We start from the raw sequence: 17,027 nt of genomic DNA, 5'->3' as shown, positions 1-17,027 counted from the left end.
TAAAGCCCATACTTATACGTACTAGTCTATTCAATAAACTTCTACAAAAAAAAAGATGAAGCACAATTTCTCAAAAAATTATATTTTCAAAGGAAAATTGCTACTAATTTTTTAATATAGGATAAGATAGGAAATTTTATATATACTCTATTTCTATAAAAATTTAAATAAAAATAAGCATGAACAAATGCAAAAGACAACTATAAAACATACCTGATTATAATTCATTGCAAGCCAACTACTTGTGTATCCTCCAATGCTCCATCCATACACCAAAATATCTTCTTCTTTAAATCCTAAGTTATGTATAGCAAATTGCATAACAGCATCTGCACCATTTTGTTCTTGATCAGGATATGGAGCACCCTTAGAGAGATAATTTTGTGTTAAAAGTATAAAAGTCAAAACATTTATTCAAATCAATTTTTTAAAAGTAGTTTGTACTTTACATATTAATACAAACCAGAGTCCTTCAATAAATAAACGTTTCATCGTCAGCTGGATATGGTCGTTACAATCATTTAACGAGAGGTTAAACAACCAGTGGAGAGTGAATGAGATTAAAGAATGGAACTCAGAAGTGTACTTTATCAGCATCAAGCCATATTCAGCATGTAACTTTTCAACTGCTTTGTCCCCACTCTTAGAAAATGAGGAAGAAAAGCCAGTCATCCTAGCACTCATGGCAGAATTACATCTACACGTTGCTATAGACAAAATGTATCCTGTCTTGTGTGGGAGCTGGGTTGGCTGCACAACTACTTGAGCAGCCACCACAATACCAAACACATAGGTGTTAAGGGACTTGTGATTATACTCCCCGAATTAAAAGGCTGTGAAAGTGGTTTGATATTTCCAAATCCCAGCTTTCAGCACCTGGCCTACTGAAGGAATTCTTTTAAAGACAAGGGCGAGGCATATGCCCCTGACTTTGTGAACCCTGGTCCCGACTGGTTCCTCAACCTTCTCAACATCGAGGAAGAGATTGTACTCCTTGACATCTATTTCTTAGTTCTGCTGGTTCTAACAAAAAGTCATAGACACTCAAGCATGAGATGTAGGGTCCTTTTTAGAGAGCAGCGCAGAGCCCTCGCGTGACAAAAAGCATCTCCTCTCAATCACCACCCAACGCTTTACACACAGAGGCAATGTAGACGGTCTTGAACATGGGGTCATGTGTTGAAGGCTTCTGGGTTTAAGCCATGAACTATTGCACAAAACTAAAGGACATCTCTTTCCCCCCTTACTGTGGGAGACTACATAATACAAACTGAGCAACTTGCCTGCTCTCTTTGCCAATGCTAAGGCTAGCAAGAACACAGTCTTGAAAGTCAGATTTCTGTCTGAATGCTTTCTCAAAGGCTCATAAGAGGTACACATAAGAGCTTTGAGGTCGAGGGGCATGCCCCATTCTAGGGGCCTGAGATTCCAGAGTGGATGAAACTGTTCGGAGCTCCTAATGAGCATAGACTCCTTCCCCTGAGGAGGAGAGGTCTATAATATTCAGTCGATAGACCCTGCCTAAGACTGAGCGTAGGCTTTCAGAGCCATGACTGAGAGGCATTTCTCTCGGCAAAGAAAGACAAAGAAAATCTCCTGTGCAGTGCCACATAAAAAGCCTTTCATTCAGAGATGCTACATAGCTTCTACAGAGGAGCACGGACCATTTGGGTAGTCCTGCCGGGACCTCAACAAGAAGGGCTAATGGATCAGGATACCATTCTGCATGGGGCCATCTGGGAGCAATCAGGGTTGTCCCAAATCCTGCAGTAACCAACAAACAGTTGATTAACGGTCAGATTAGGTGTCCAGGTGATCCCAAAGGTGTTGTATGGTGTCTTTGAGCATGGCCCATGGGTCTTAAATAGGGTAGCAAAATATGAAGAGCTTCCTGTTTAACCTTGGGGCAAATAAGTCGATCCCCAGAGTACCCACAAAGCAAGAAGCCTTTCCACTTTGATTTCTTCTGCCTCTTCTTCATATTAAAAGACAAATCAGAATCGGAGTCAGAGGACAGAGAGGAGGAATTGAAAGAGGAAGATCAACACACCAGCTTCTTCCTCTTCCGGACTCTCGCCTCAGTCTCTGCAAGAAAAGAAGTTGAGGTCTAAGTGACCAGCGATGACGACACTACCACGAGGGGACAAACCACAAAGGGTTGCTCCAAAATGATCAGTGACTGGGGGTCACTGTTACAAGGGGGAAGGGAAGGCAAACTCACAGGGGCTCGTGACACTGCCTCAAACACAGAGGGATCATGGGTTACAGGCCCTGGACCCCCCAAGCACAAGGGACAGGGTGATGGGCACATGGGGAGGGATGGCTAACACAAAGGAGACCAGGTCAGGGAATGCGGTAGCCTCGGGAATTGGGGCAACATGCACTTTCAGCACCGAGGCCGATTTACACCCAAATTGAGGCTTGACACCTCACAATGTCAAAACTACTGTATTTCCACCTGCAAAATTGTCACTCTCTGAGCCTTAACCCCTTTACTACGATGACGTCTTGGGCATCAAAACATGCCTGGTAATAACCCGTGATGTCAGGATATGTCATCATCATGATTATTATTATTATCATAATTATCAATACATGGTAAGCTACCAAAGAGTATAGCATATGGTCGTGTATCACTCAGTTCACACTCGGGAAATTTCACTATAAAATCTCCTCTCCCTAATATCAGGGCCCCGTCCTCCTTTCTTCAACCAACCAACAAAGTCTTTGGGATTCTAGCCTTTATTTATGAAAATGTAAGAGCTATTCCAGTCTTTTTTTTTTACAATACAAGAATCACACCGCTCTCTCTAGCCAATGGCAACATTCCCTACATGAAGTATTACCTGTACCAAAAACCCCCCTGCCACCCCAAGATTGGAGGCACAGGGATCCTCACATCTCACCCTACGACCAACAGAAATACTTGCGATCCTAGTCCTTATTCATGATTATGTAAGGTCTATTTTAGTGTATTTCTATGTTGTCAGTGTTCAAATCACAGAGAAAGCCTCTCTGCCTCTGACTACCACAAGTCCCATACCAGCAACGCAAGTTGTTGATACACAATGAAGATTTGTCTTTTTCTTATATTATTCCTTCTTTATCAACTATCATTTCTTCATAATAATATCATCTTTATGTCTTATATATTTCATATTAGTATTGTTCATTGTTTTCACAAGTAAAAGACAGCATATTGTCATTATTCATTGCCATTCTATGCAGCATTCGTCATGTTCTTACATACGCTCTCTCTCATACATATTTTCATCACATTTCTGTAACACATAAAGTTCATTATCACTGATGTGTAGTTTGATATGTTTCGACAGTTATTTATCGTGGAATTATGGAATAGTATGGTTACTTTAATGAATATAATTTTTTACACATAAAATCACTGCTTCACCATTATTTAGGAAAAAATTACATAAATCAAATTTCTGAAGAAATTATTCTATAAAGTAATAACTTCATAATGAATGGAAAAAATATTTTGGTTGTTTTGAGTGAAATGCAATGGAAAATAAAGCAAACATTTGAAAAACTTATTCTGTAATCAGCAGTAAAACAAATAAGTACGGAAATGCAGGTTATCATAGAATAAGTGAGCATGTATATCCGATGGTGACAAATCTCGTATATAGGCTTGAGTAGTGGATTCGAGGCCTCGTAGTGAAGGGGTTAACAGTCCTTTTGAGCTTAGGGTGGGGAACCACCATGGCCCCTGACACAGGAGGCACCTACATGTCATTCACCAGTGGTATCACCATGGGAAACACTGGTACTGGGGGAACTGGGGGAGAGGTGGCATTGGCTACCAGCTTCCTCAATATAGCCAAAGAGGGCCTACCTGAAAGACCTAAGGGACTCCAAGACTTCCTTAGGTCAAACTAGTCGTCAGTATTCTGCACAGCGACAGGTGAATAGTCCAGCTTACAAAAGGGTGTGGCAAACATTGGGGTAACCACATACACTACTAAAACCTGGAAAGACCGTTGATTGAGTTTAGAGTGTTCCTTGCTCCTAACGCGTACTCCCAGGGACCGAATAAGAGGGGAAGATATCTTTGGTGTCTTTGCCGGACGTTGCCAAGAAAGACACAGGCGAAAGCTTAGCTCTCTTCTTCGCCTTCAGAGTGTGCTTAGGGATGATTGCGAAGAATTATGGCCCCTACAAGAAGCAGAGAGAGAGTTTGGACCTACAACCGGTTTACTCATAAACTGGATGCAGTGTCCACCCTTTCCCTGCAAAGTACAAATCTCTTGCTTATGCACTTCCATCAGCACTAACAAACAAATGCACTCACTTCTTGAAAGAAAAGAAAATAAAAACTTTGATACGGGAGTAAGCAGTACATCTGTACTCGCTTGTAGCCAAAACAAATCTTAGGTTAATCTAGCTGATGGGAAGAGGGGCTCACTCATCTGCACCCTCCATCAGTCGTTTAATCTATCAATTCTAATGATCCTATCCAGCTCGCGCTGAAGCATCTCTCTATCAAAGGACAATAGTTTGTATTTCATGTAAAAACAAACAATCATCTAAATCAACATGACTAATGCCTTGCCACTGACCTCTTTTAAAGATAACACAGAATAGAGTGTAAAAAATTAAAATCTTATTACAGTATGCCTTATAAGCTACAAATGTTCAGGCTTAAAAGACTGAAACATTTGAAATTCCTATACCGTACTTAAAGATTATATTAATAAATTCTAAATAGATCAAATCATCCAATTCTCATGATGCAAAAACAGTTGCGTGATTTGAATCAATGCAGTTTTTTAAGCATAGAGGTACAGCAATACAACTTCAGAAAAATACTGTGAAGAATATAAAGCTATGAAGTTTGCCTGTTTCTCAAGTACTGTCAAAACTACAAATAGATCATTTTGATATACACTATTTGGCATTTGTGATATTCATTTACTGAGTCACTATGAATGCATATTGGTAAACAGGTTGACCATCACTAATCCGGCAATTTATAATCAGCAAACATTAGTTCACCGGCATTATTATCGCTACTAGCCGCTTGGTTGGAGGTACTGTTTCTCGATTATTTTTGCCACTGGCTGGTTGGCAGCGCTGTTTCCATCGTAAACAAATATAAGATGCATCCTCATTTCAGCAGGAAAACAGTTTTTAGTGCATTGTTGAAAACAGACTAGTGTTTGGATTTAGGTAACTATAGCCATGGGGTTAGCAATAAATAATTCCCTATTGGCATTAGATTTGGAACTGGGATCAAATTATTGTTTTGTTCCAGCTAAAATAAGCATTGAAAAAACTCCTCAAGATTGCGGGACCCATAATGAAAATAGTAAAGTAAATAATTTGGTTATAAACCAACATAAATGAAAAACTGATAGAATCTAATAGCTGCACATTACACAAGCAGAAATATACCGTACATTTCCGGGCATATAAAACGAGGTCGAAAATTAAGTCAAATTTTAATGAATTACAAAACCACCAGTGCATAAGCTAGCTTTTGTTGCCTACTTAAAATTTTATATCATGCTTTTGCTAAACACGCAACATAAAATCGAAACCACTGTTTTGTTTAAGTTCCATCACCGATCATTAAAAACAAACGAAGGCATCTGTGAATAAGTTAGCTTTTGCAGCTACAGATAGATATCTTACCAAGTATTAGTTATGTAATATTAATATCAATTTTATCCTGTCTAATAATGTCTAAAGAAATATGAAGATTTAACAGTGAATTAAAGAAAAAAGAGAGAGAGAGAGAGAGAGAGAGAGAGAGAGAGAGAGAGAGAGAGAGAGAGAGAGAGAGAGAGAGAGAGAGAGAGAGTATTCTTAGGATAAATAATAATGTCTATAAACGAACTGTATGGATACTGTGACTTTTACATATTGGTGCTGAAGTATTATTCAATAAGAAGAGATTTTGGATAAGGTAAGGGGACCGTCCACCATGTCCGCCATTTTTTTTCTAATGATCTAAATTACACAATTTCTATATATGTTTTAGACATATATAATACCTTCATCATATAAAAATTTCAAGTCATTTGATCAAAAACTTTTGGATTTATTAGCAAAAATCATGATTAAAAAAAATATTTAGGTACATTTTTCCCCACTGCTATAATACCAATTGTATTGAAACTTATACCACAAATACTACTCTAACAACCGAACAATTCAGTCAGACAGAATTTCCTTTCTGTTTTTTTTAATGAATTTTTATTTTTTTTTTCCTAGTCTAGACGGAAAATAATCGTGAAAAAAAAATGTAAAAAGAAAATCAAAATTTTGTCTGACAGAATTGTGGGATTTTTATTCTTCTTTTCAACGATATCTTTTTCTCTAATATCGAACAACAAATAAGTGAGAAAAATGTACCTAAGTGGGAATAAGTATGTTTTTGAGTTATGAGCTCCCAAAGATTTGCAGCAAACTTTCGCTTCTTTCCTAAAAGAAATCAAGATAATATTATTATGATAACTTTTATTGTTTATTCCTACATAAATGCACCCTAAACGAGGTATTTGAACCCTCAGTTTACTATTCCTATGTTATGAGTTGCCAGTAATCTCTAATTGTTGCCAGTGTTTTAGTTAGCAGGTTTCAGCTTTGTACTCTTATCCATGTTTCCCTATTTCTTGGTTCTTTTTTCTTGTTCTCCACTAACTTTTTGTTCTTTCTATCACCTTATGTAACATTGGCATTGCTATAAAATTCCAGAGGATGTTGTGAAAGCACAATCAACATACGAACTTCAGGTAAATAAACACATGCATTATAATTTCTATATGTCTTTGGAAACTTTGCTGATGTTTTCGTAGCTGGTAGTTTTCATTCACCTACCCTCTACCAATGCCTTTCATTTCTGCCAGAAGTACGAGATTTCGAAACATAGAGAGAGAGAGAAGAGAGAGAGAGAGAGAGAGAGAGAGAGAGAGAGGAGAGAGAGAGAGAGAGGAGAGAGAGAGAGATCATGAAAGCATTTTGCTGATATAGATAGCAGTTCAAATTGAGAGAGAGAGAGAGAGAGAGAGAGAGAGAGAGAGAGAGAGAGAGAGAGAGAGAGAGAGAGAGAGAGAGTTGAACATTGTTATTATAGTAGAGAGAGAGAGAGAGAGAGAGAGAGAGAGAGAGAGAGAGAGAGAGAGAGAGAGAGAGAGAGAGTTGAACATTGTTATTATAGTAGAGAGAGAGAGAGAGAGAGAGAGAGAGAGAGAGAGAGAGAGAGTTGAACATTGTTATTATAGTATTTGTATAAATGGGAGTTTTAAATAATTTGAGAGAGAGAGAGAGAGAGAGAGAGAGAGAGAGAGAGAGAGAGAGAGAGAGAGAGAGAGAGAGAGAGAGAGAGAGAGAGAGAGAGAGAGAATAAACGGATTTTGAGCAAAGCGAAAAATCTATTTTTGGGTGAGATGGCCATGTCGTCCTGATGGAAGTTCCTATAGGGTAGCTTCCTTGGGTATATTACAACTACAGTGGTACCTCTACATACGAATTTAATTCGTTCCACAACCAACTTCGGATGTAGAAAATATTCGGATGTAGAAACGAATTTTCCCATAAGAATACATGTTAATTCATTTAATTCGTTTCTCAGCCTAAAAACCCATAATAAATCATTAATAAATGGCTACACATAATTACACATAACAATAATATAACTGCATAATATAAAAGAAGCATGTAAAAATGTTATTTTGATAAAATAAATTTTTGAATATACTTACCCGGTGATTATAATAGCTGCAGCTCTGCTGCTCGACAGAAAACTCTACGGAAAAAATCCGCCAGCGATCGCTATGCAGGTAGGGGGTGTACTTCAACAGCGCCATCTGTCGTCCAGATACCCAGTACTCATTGTAAACAAAGAACTCAATTTTCTCTTCGGTCCACTGCGTCTCTATTGGGGAGGAAGGGAGGGTCCTTTAATTTATAATCACCGGGTAAGTATATTCAAAAATTTATTTTATCAAAATAACATTTTTCAATATTTAACTTAGCCGGTGATTATAATAGCTGATTCACACCCAGGGGGGTGGGTAGAGACCAGCAATATATGTTTACATTATTATGAGCTAAGGATTTTTTATTTCATTTTAGAAGTTATCAAAATAACAAAAATAAAATAAATAGGTACCTGGTAAGGAAGTCGACTTGAACAATTACTCTGCCTTTTTAAGTACGTCTTCCTTACGGAGCCTCGCGATCCTCTTAGGATGCTGAGCGACCCCTAGGATCTGAAGTATGAAGGGTTGCAACCCATACCACAGGACCTCATCAAAACCTCTAATCTAGGCGCTTCTCAAGAAAAGAATTTGACCACCCGCCAAATCAACCAGGATGCGAAAGGCTTCTTAGCCTTCCGGACAACCCAAAAACAACAATAAAAAACATTTCAAGAGAAAGATTAAAAAGGTTATGGAATTAGGGGATTGTAGTGGTTGAGCCCTCACCCACTACTGCACTCGCTGCTACGAATGGTCCCAGAGTGTAGCAGTTCTCGTAAAGAGACTGGACATCCTTAAGATAAAAAGACGCGAACACTGACTTGCTTCTCCAATAGGTTGCGTCCATTATACTTCGCAGAGATCTATTTTGTTTAAAGGCCACTGAAGTTGCGACAGCTCTAACTTCATGTGTCCTTACCTTCAGCAAAGCTTGGTCTTCCTCACTCAGATGTGAATGAGCTTCTCGTATTAACAGTCTGATAAAATAGGATAAAGCATTCTTTGACATAGGCAAAGATGGTTTCTTAACTGAACACCATAAAGCTTCTGACTGTCGTCGTAAAGGTTTAGTTCGTCTTAGATAGAACTTAAGAGCTCTCACAGGGCATAAGACTCTTTCTAGTTCATTTCCAACCATATTCGATAGGCTTGGAATATCGAACGATTTCGGCCAAGGACGAGAAGGTAGCTCGTTTTTGGCTAGAAAACCAAGTTGTAGAGAACATGTAGCCGTTTCAGATGAAAATCCGATGTTCCTGCTGAAGGCGTGAATCTCACTGACTCTTTTAGCTGTGGCTAAGCAAACCAGGAAAAGAGTCTTTAAGGTGAGATCCTTAAATGAGGCTGATTGAAGCGGCTCGAACCTTTCTGACATGAGGAATCTTAGTACCACGTCTAAATTCCAACCAGGTGTAGCCAAACGACGCTCCTTCGTGGTCTCAAAAGACTTAAGGAGGTCCTTTAGATCTTTATTGTTGGAAAGATCTAAGCCTCTGTGACGGAAGACTGATGCCAACATGCTTCTGTAACCCTTGATAGTGGGAGCTGAAAGAGATCGTTCTTTCCTCAGGTATAAAAGGAAGTCAGCTATTTGAGTTACAGAGGTACTGGTCGAGGATACAGATACTGACTTGCACCAGTTTCGGAAGACTTCCCACTTCGATTGGTAGACTCTAAGGGTGGATGTCCTCCTTGCTCTAGCAATCGCCCTGGCTGCCTCCTTCGAAAAGCCTCTAGCTCTTGAGAGTCTTTCGATAGTCTGAAGGCAGTCAGACGAAGAGCGTGGAGGCCTTGGTGTACCTTCTTTACATGTGGCTGACGTAGAAGGTCCACCCTTAGAGGAAGCGTTCTGGGAACGTCCAATAGCCATCGAAGTACCTCGGTGAACCATTCTCTCGCGGGCCAGAGGGGAGCAACTAACGTCAACCTTGTCCCTTCGTGAGAGGCGAACTTCTGCAGTACCTTGTTGACAATCTTGAACGGGGGGAATGCATATAGGTCTAGATGTGACCAATCTAGGAGAAAGGCATCTATATGAACTGCTGCTGGGTCCGGGATTGGTGAGCAATATATTGGGAGCCTCTTGGTCATCGAGGTTGCGAAGAGATCTATGGTTGGCTGGCCCCATGTGGCCCAAAGTCTCTTGCACACATCCTTGTGTAGGGTCCATTCTGTTGGAATGATTTGTCCCTTTCGACTGAGGCAATCTGCCATGACATTCAAGCTGCCTTGGATGAACCTCGTTACAAGCGAAATGTTTAGACCTTTTGACCAGGTGAGGAGGTCCCTTGCGATCTCGTACAACGTCATAGAGTGGGTCCCTCCTTGCTTGGAGATGTACGCCAAAGCCGTGGTGTTGTCCGAGTTCACCTCCACCACTTTGCCTTGAAGGAGAGACTTGAAGCTTTTCAAGGCCAGATGAACTGCCAGTAGCTCCTTGCAGTTGATATGCATTGTCCTTTGACTCGAGTTCCAAGTTCCCGAGCATTCCCGACCGTCTAATGTCGCGCCCCAGCCTGTGTCCGATGCGTCCGAGAAGAGAACGTGGTTGGGAGTCTGAACAGCCAGGGGCAGACCCTCTCTGAGGCTGATACTGTCCTTCCACCAAGTCAGGCAAGACTTCATCTTCTCGGAAATGGGGATCGAGACCGCTTCTAGCGTCTTGTCCTTTTTCCAGTAAACAGCTAGGTGATATTGAAGAGGACGGAGGTGTAGTCTTCCTAACGATACGAACTGTTCCAGGGATGATAGTGTCCCTATCAGACTCATCCACTGCCTGACTGAACACCGTTCCTTCTTCAGCATGTTCTGGATGCATAACTGGGCTTGGCTTGTTCTGGGGGCCGACGGAAAAGCCCGAAAAGCTAGACTGTGAATCTCCATCCCTAAATACACAATAGTTTGGGATGGGACCACTTGAGACTTTTCCATATTGACAAGGAGACCCAATTCCTTGGTCAGATCTAGAGTCCACTTTAGATCCTTCAGACAGCGACGACTGGAAGAAGCTCTTAGAAGCCAGTCGTCCAAATAGAGGGAGGCTCGGATGTCCGCTAAATGAAGGAATTTGGCTACATTCCTCATCAGCCTCGTAAACACAAGAGGAGCTGTGCTTAGGCCAAAGCACAGGGCTTGAAACTGGTAGACAACCTTTTCGTAAACAAATCTCAGAAAAGGTTGGGAGTCTGGGTGGATGGGGACGTGGAAGTATGCGTCCCTTAGGTCTAAAGAGACCATCCAGTCTTCCCTTCTGACCGCTGCTAGAACGGACTTTGTGGTCTCCATGGAGAACGTCTGCTTTGTAACAAAGACATTCAGCGCACTGACGTCTAGCACCTGCCTCCACCCTCCTGTCTTCTTTGCCACTAAGAAGAGACGGTTGTAGAAGCCCGGGGTTTGAAGGTCCAGGACTTTGACTACCGCTCCCTTTTCTAGTAAGAGAGACACCTCCTGTTTCAATGCTCGTCTCTTGTCTTCCTCTCTGTACCTGGGAGAGAGATCGATGGGAGACGTTGCTAGAGGGGGTTTTCGTACAAACGGGATCTTGTACCCCTCTCTGAGCAACTTCACAGATTGTGCATCTGCGCCTCTCTTCTCCCAGGTCTGCCAGAAGTTCTTGAGTCTGGCTCCCACTGCTGTCTGAAGAAGCTGGCAGTCAGACTCTGCCTTTAAAGGACTTGGTTCCTTTCTTCTTTCCACGTCTCCCTTCGGCACGAGCACCTCCTCTGCTGGAGGCTCTGCCACGAAAGGGCGGAATAAATCGGGACGCTGGAGTGTCCATCCTTGGTCTAGCTGACAAGGTAGGCAAAGGGGTGGCTTTGCGAGCAGAGGACGCAACCAGGTCATGAGTGTCCTTCTGTATCAAAGAAGCAGCAATCTCCTTAATCAAGTCCTCTGGAAAGAGGCACTTAGAAAGAGGAGCAAACAGAAGTTCGGATCTTTGACAAGGTGTCACTCCAGCTGACAGGAAAGAGCAAAGGTTCTCACGCTTCTTGAGGACTCCGGATACGAACGATGCAGCAAGCTCATTAGACCCGTCACGTATGGCCTTGTCCATGCAGGACATGATGAGCAAGGAAGTTTCCTTCTCTGTCGGAGAGATCTTCCTGCTTAAAGCTCCCAGACACCAGTCTAAAAAGTTGAAGACCTCAAAGGCTCTAAATATCCCTTTCAAAAGGTGGTCTAGGTCCGAAGATGACCAACATATTTTCGAGCGTCTCATGGCTAGCCTGCGGGGAGAGTCTACAAGACTTGAGAAGTCGCCCTGGGCAGAGGCAGGAACTCCCAAGCCGAGAACTTCTCCCGTGGCATACCAGACGCTCGATCTAGAAGAGAGTCTAGCAGGGGGAAACGTAAAGGCTGTCTTCCCTAGACTCTTTTTGGACTGCATCCATTCTCCTATCACTCGTAAAGCTCTCTTGGACGAGCGTGCGAGGACGAGTCTAGTAAAGGCAGGCGATGATGACGGCATACCTAATACAAACTCTGACGGAGGAGAGCGCGGAGCCACAGACACAAACTGGTCCGGAAACATCTCTTTGAACAGGGCTAGAACTTTTCTAAAGTCCAAAGAGGGTTGCGTGGACTTAGGCTCGTCAAGATCCGAATGTGGTTCATCAACGTGAGCAGCACCATCATCATCCGAAAGTCCATCATCCGAGTATTGAGGAGGAAGCGGCAATGGAGTAGGTAACGGCTGGTTAGCTGAGTCCGGTCGCACGGGTGCACGCGTGACTGAACCGGACGCAACGTCATGGAACTGTTGCCCAGTCTGTGAGCTGGCAACAACCATAGCAGCGCGGGGGACGCACAGCGTCTACTCCAGACTGTAAAGCCTGATGTGGGTGTGCAGTGGCAACCACACTGGGTTGCGGAGGTTGACGCACCGCGTCAAAACAAAACAACTCTGACGGTTGTTGTACCTCGCGAACGTCAACGGAAGGCTCCATGCGTCGCTGAACGTCAACATGCGGCTGGCAGGGCACACTGGAACGCATGGGTGGCGGAACTCTCTCAGCTGGAGTGCGCAAGAAGGTCGCCTCAGCGTCCACAGGACGCACAACCGAGTGTGTGGTTGGTTGTAGGCAAGAGGCTGGTGCAGCAGCAACCTTCTCCGCACGAAAGTCCTGCATCAGTGACGTTAATTGGGACTGCATGGTCTGCAGCAAAGACCACTTAGGGTCTGCAGGAGCAGGTGCGGCGACATACGGTGCAACAGTCTGAGGCGGGTACCGCTTTGCCTCTCTTAGGAGGTGAGCAGTCATCGGAAGACTGCAGCGAGTCCGAACTGACCCAGTGGCTACAGCTGGGCCGTTGGACTTGCGCGGAAGGGACCGACTTGCGCTTTAACGGTCGTGAGACCTTGGTCCATGGTTTCTTGCGAGAAACCTCTTCCGCAGACGAGGTATTAATGGGCTCTCTCGTCTTTGTGTGGTAGGGACGATCTTGGGTAGATACGCCCGAAACCACGGAGGGAACGTCTGTTCGCTGATTAAAGCCTCTCGAACCCATTGGTCGTACGACATTGCTTCTCCCCTGGACTTGGGAGCTTGCAAGAGGTCCCGGACTAGGAGGACGACAGGCACGAACAGACGAACCCTCAAGCGCAACACTATCCACAACACTATCACTCACTTTATCACTTCCCACTGCACTTTTACACTTCAGCTCCTTGACGTCCGCCATGAGCTGGTTACGGTCACTAGCCAGAGACTCAACTCTCTCACCCAGAGCTTGGATGGCACGCATCATATCAGCCATCGAAGGTTCCTGAGTGCCAGAAGGGGGATTAGGAGCAACCACTACAGGGGAAGGAATAGGTTGTGGGGCATGAGGAGAGGAAAATTCAACAGAACGAGAGGAACTTCTCCTGACTCTATCTCTCTCTAGCCTACGTGTATATTTCTGGAATTCGATAAAATCGAATTCCGAAAGCCCAACGCATTCCTCACATCGATCTTCCAATTGACAGGTTTTATCCCGACAATTGGAACAAACAGTGTGAGGATCGATAGAGGCCTTCGGAAGACCGCCTTGAACAGTCCCTAGCATTACACTTCCTGAATTTTGGGACTTGAGAAGGGTCAGCCATTTTGAATTGGTCAAAGGGGAATTCAAAAACTATCCAAAGTCATCAACAAATAATCCGTAATCAAAAAAGAATGCAAGGATTTATTGAAGAGAAAGCCTGCACAGCGAAAGCTCAAAACTAGAATAGTGTACTTCACCAAATAGTTGTAAAAACAAATCCAGTTAGCAACAGCGAATTCGTAGGTCTTGCCGGTAGCACGACAGAGAGAAAATTGAGTTCTTTGTTTACAATGAGTACTGGGTATCTGGACGACAGATGGCGCTGTTGAAGTACACCCCCCTACCTGCATAGCGATCGCTGGCGGATTTTTTCCATAGAGTTTTCTGTCGAGCAGCAGAGCTGCAAGCTATTATAATCACCGGCTAAGTTAAATATTGAAAAAAGATAATTATAAAGAAAAAATAAATAAAAAATGTGTTTTATTGCCGCTTTAACCTTAGAGACAGACCAACGCAGGTATAGGATTTGCTACGTCAGGAGGAGACGGATGATCGGCGTGAAGGTAGACATGGTGTTAACATGTTCTTGAAATAAATTCTCTCTCTCTCTCTCTCCTCTCTCTCTCTCTCTCTCTCTCTCTCTCTCTCTCTCTCTCTCTCTCTCTCTCTCTCTCTCTCTCTCTCTCTCTCTCTCTTTTGTTCTTCTTCACTTTTAGTGTTAGAGACGTCTATTATTTTTTTCTGAGAGAGAGAGAGAGAGAGAGAGAGAGAGAGAGAGAGAGAGAGAGAGAGAGAGAGAGAGAGAGAGAGAGAGAGAGATTAAACAAAAATGAGAGATTAAACAAAAATGTGTTGTGTACATATGATTTTTAACAGCGTTAAAGAGTTGAAAGACAGTTAAATGTAACTAAAAGAAACAATATCAGCAAATCTGAATTCCTTTATTAACTAAAACAAATATTGATACTAACACACTCGTGTGCGTATGCGCAAACACACACACACGCACGAGGAGACACGATCGGTGAGGAGGTAGAGATGGTGACTGCGATAACATACCGTAACTTACACTACGGAAATTTTAATGTAACTTAGCTTATTTATTTTTTTTTTTTTTTTATATTTCATATTTTTTACAATTTCTTTCTTTTAATTTTTTATTTTCATCACTTTCAGTGACGAGTTACGGTATGTTATCGCAGTCACCATCTCTACCTCCTCCCCGACCGTCTCTCTTACTACGTAGCAATTCTTGCACCTGTGTTTGTGTTTGTGCATACGCACACGAGTGTGTTTGTATCAATATTTGTTTTAGTTAATAAAGGAATTCAGATTAGCTGTTATTACTTTTTTAGTTACATTTAATTGTTTTTCAACTCGTTGACGCTGTTAAAAATCATATGTACTCTAAACACATTTTTGTTTAATCTCTCTCTCTCTCTCTCTCTCTCTCCTCTCTCTCTCTCCTCTCTCTCTCTCTCTCCTCTCCTCTCTCTCTCTCTCTCTCTCCGAAAAAAAATAATAGACGTATCTAACACCATAACAGCGAAGAAGAAAGAGAGAGAGAGAGAGAGAGAGGAGAAGAGAGAGAGAGAGAGAGAGAGAGAGAGAGAGAGAGAGAGAGAGATTTTATTTAAAGAACATGTTAATGCTATGTTTAGAGAGAAACAGAAAAAGAGAGAAGTCTTATTTATAAGAGCTTGTTAATGCTATCATGGTTTTCTTTGCTTCACTTTTTTCTTTCTTTCTGTTCATCACGCTGGCCCTTCTCACAAATGATCGTTGCCAACAATCTCTTTGTCCTTTATCCCTATCAACAAAAGGCATTCTATCTCTTCCAGGGTATTGCTAAGATGTCTTGTAATAATGGTGATTCCCTTCGATGGTTATTTGCTTTAATGACTGCCTTCAGCTTGATGATGCTCGAGATCATAGGCCTATTCCAGCCATATTGTTTAGTCATACAGTATCACTCACATGCACACTGCTCTCATGTTTTTCTATAATTTCTTGCTTCAATTCTAATGAAAGAATTGCCTTCTTCCTGTACTGAAACTTAGCTTCTTAGGCACCATGATTATAGGTAAAATCAAAAAGGAAATGTGAGAAAAGGAAGAAAATAAGCACTGTTAATAACAGACCAAACAGAGGACAACCACACGATACACACAAGAATAGAGAACTGAGCACTCGACGCTCAATGGCGTAATGTTTACTTCGTGTCGAAATAAAATTCGGGTGTAAAGTCAAAATTTTGCTCGAATTTTAATTCGGATGTTGGAAAATTCGGATGTAGATACGTTCGTGTGTAGAGGTTCCACTGTACGGCGATATTCCCAGAGAATTTACCTTAAGGTACCCAGAATTCTAACTCCTGGAGCAAATATCCCTAATAAAAGAGCCAGGGATATCGCGAAATATCAGAGGACGTATTCTTGACACGCCACATGGCAATCTGCACCCCGAACAGAGATAACACTTCGAAGGGGTCAATTGGCAAGAAAACGAAAACGAGAAAGAAAAAGGAGAGCCGCTCGCAAGGCTCTCTCTTCTCCCGTTTCGTAAGCGTGCATTGCGCCGCTCACGGCGCCATCTGTATTCCTTGTAGCGATACACGAGGTGCTACAGATACTGTATGTAGGGAGGGGACCTACAGCCCTTTCATAGAAAGGGAAGGGCGGGTCCAATCAGGACGACATGGCCATCTCACCCAAAAATAGATTTTTCGCTTCGCTCAAAATCCGTTTTTTGGGCTCGAGCCATGTCGTCCTGATGGAAGTATACCAGAGCATTACTGTATCTGTGGATTCTCAAAACGTGCCGTACTCCCCGGAGGTATTTCCCCGGTCGGACTAAACCATGTTAGTGCTTCCTGCCCCCTACAGGGAAGAGTCCTACTAGACTCTGGAAAAGTCTTGAAGAGTACATATACCTATGTATGAATAACAGGCAAGCCAATATAGTGGTCTCACCCTATATTATGTAAAGGATAGTTTGTAAAGAACCACTGCGTCAATATGAAATATCGACCAGTTCTCCGTTCAATACTGTATTGGACAAAGGTTTATATCCGAGTAGGAGGAAACTTGCATATCCGCCACCGTCCCCCTTAGGGGATGGAGTCCTCCCGCTAAGGGAAAGCATAAACCAATGCAAAATTAGCTTGCATAAAGGAACAATCTATTAAAATTATCCCAGATAAATATACATAGAAAGAATGCTCAATTATTATCAATAAATTGACACAGGTGAAGGAGACGCAAGGTTTCG

At 42.4% G+C, this 17,027-nt stretch overlaps 1 protein-coding gene across 1 annotated transcript in view; it reads right to left on the bottom strand.

Annotated features, from left to right (window-relative positions):
• LOC137643923 (phosphatidylserine lipase ABHD16A) overlaps nt 1–17,027 on the bottom strand; it is a 413,125-nt gene that overhangs the window by 57,002 nt on the left and 339,096 nt on the right. The window contains exon 7 of the mRNA XM_068376687.1: nt 214–366. Coding sequence (XP_068232788.1) covers nt 214–366 — 153 coding nt within the window. The remainder of the gene's footprint in view (nt 1–213; nt 367–17,027) is intronic.

Source organism: Palaemon carinicauda, chromosome 7 (assembly GCF_036898095.1).
Source record: "Palaemon carinicauda isolate YSFRI2023 chromosome 7, ASM3689809v2, whole genome shotgun sequence".
Taxonomy (NCBI): Eukaryota; Metazoa; Arthropoda; class Malacostraca; order Decapoda; family Palaemonidae; genus Palaemon; species Palaemon carinicauda.
This window is presented reverse-complemented; position numbering and strand designations above follow the sequence as displayed.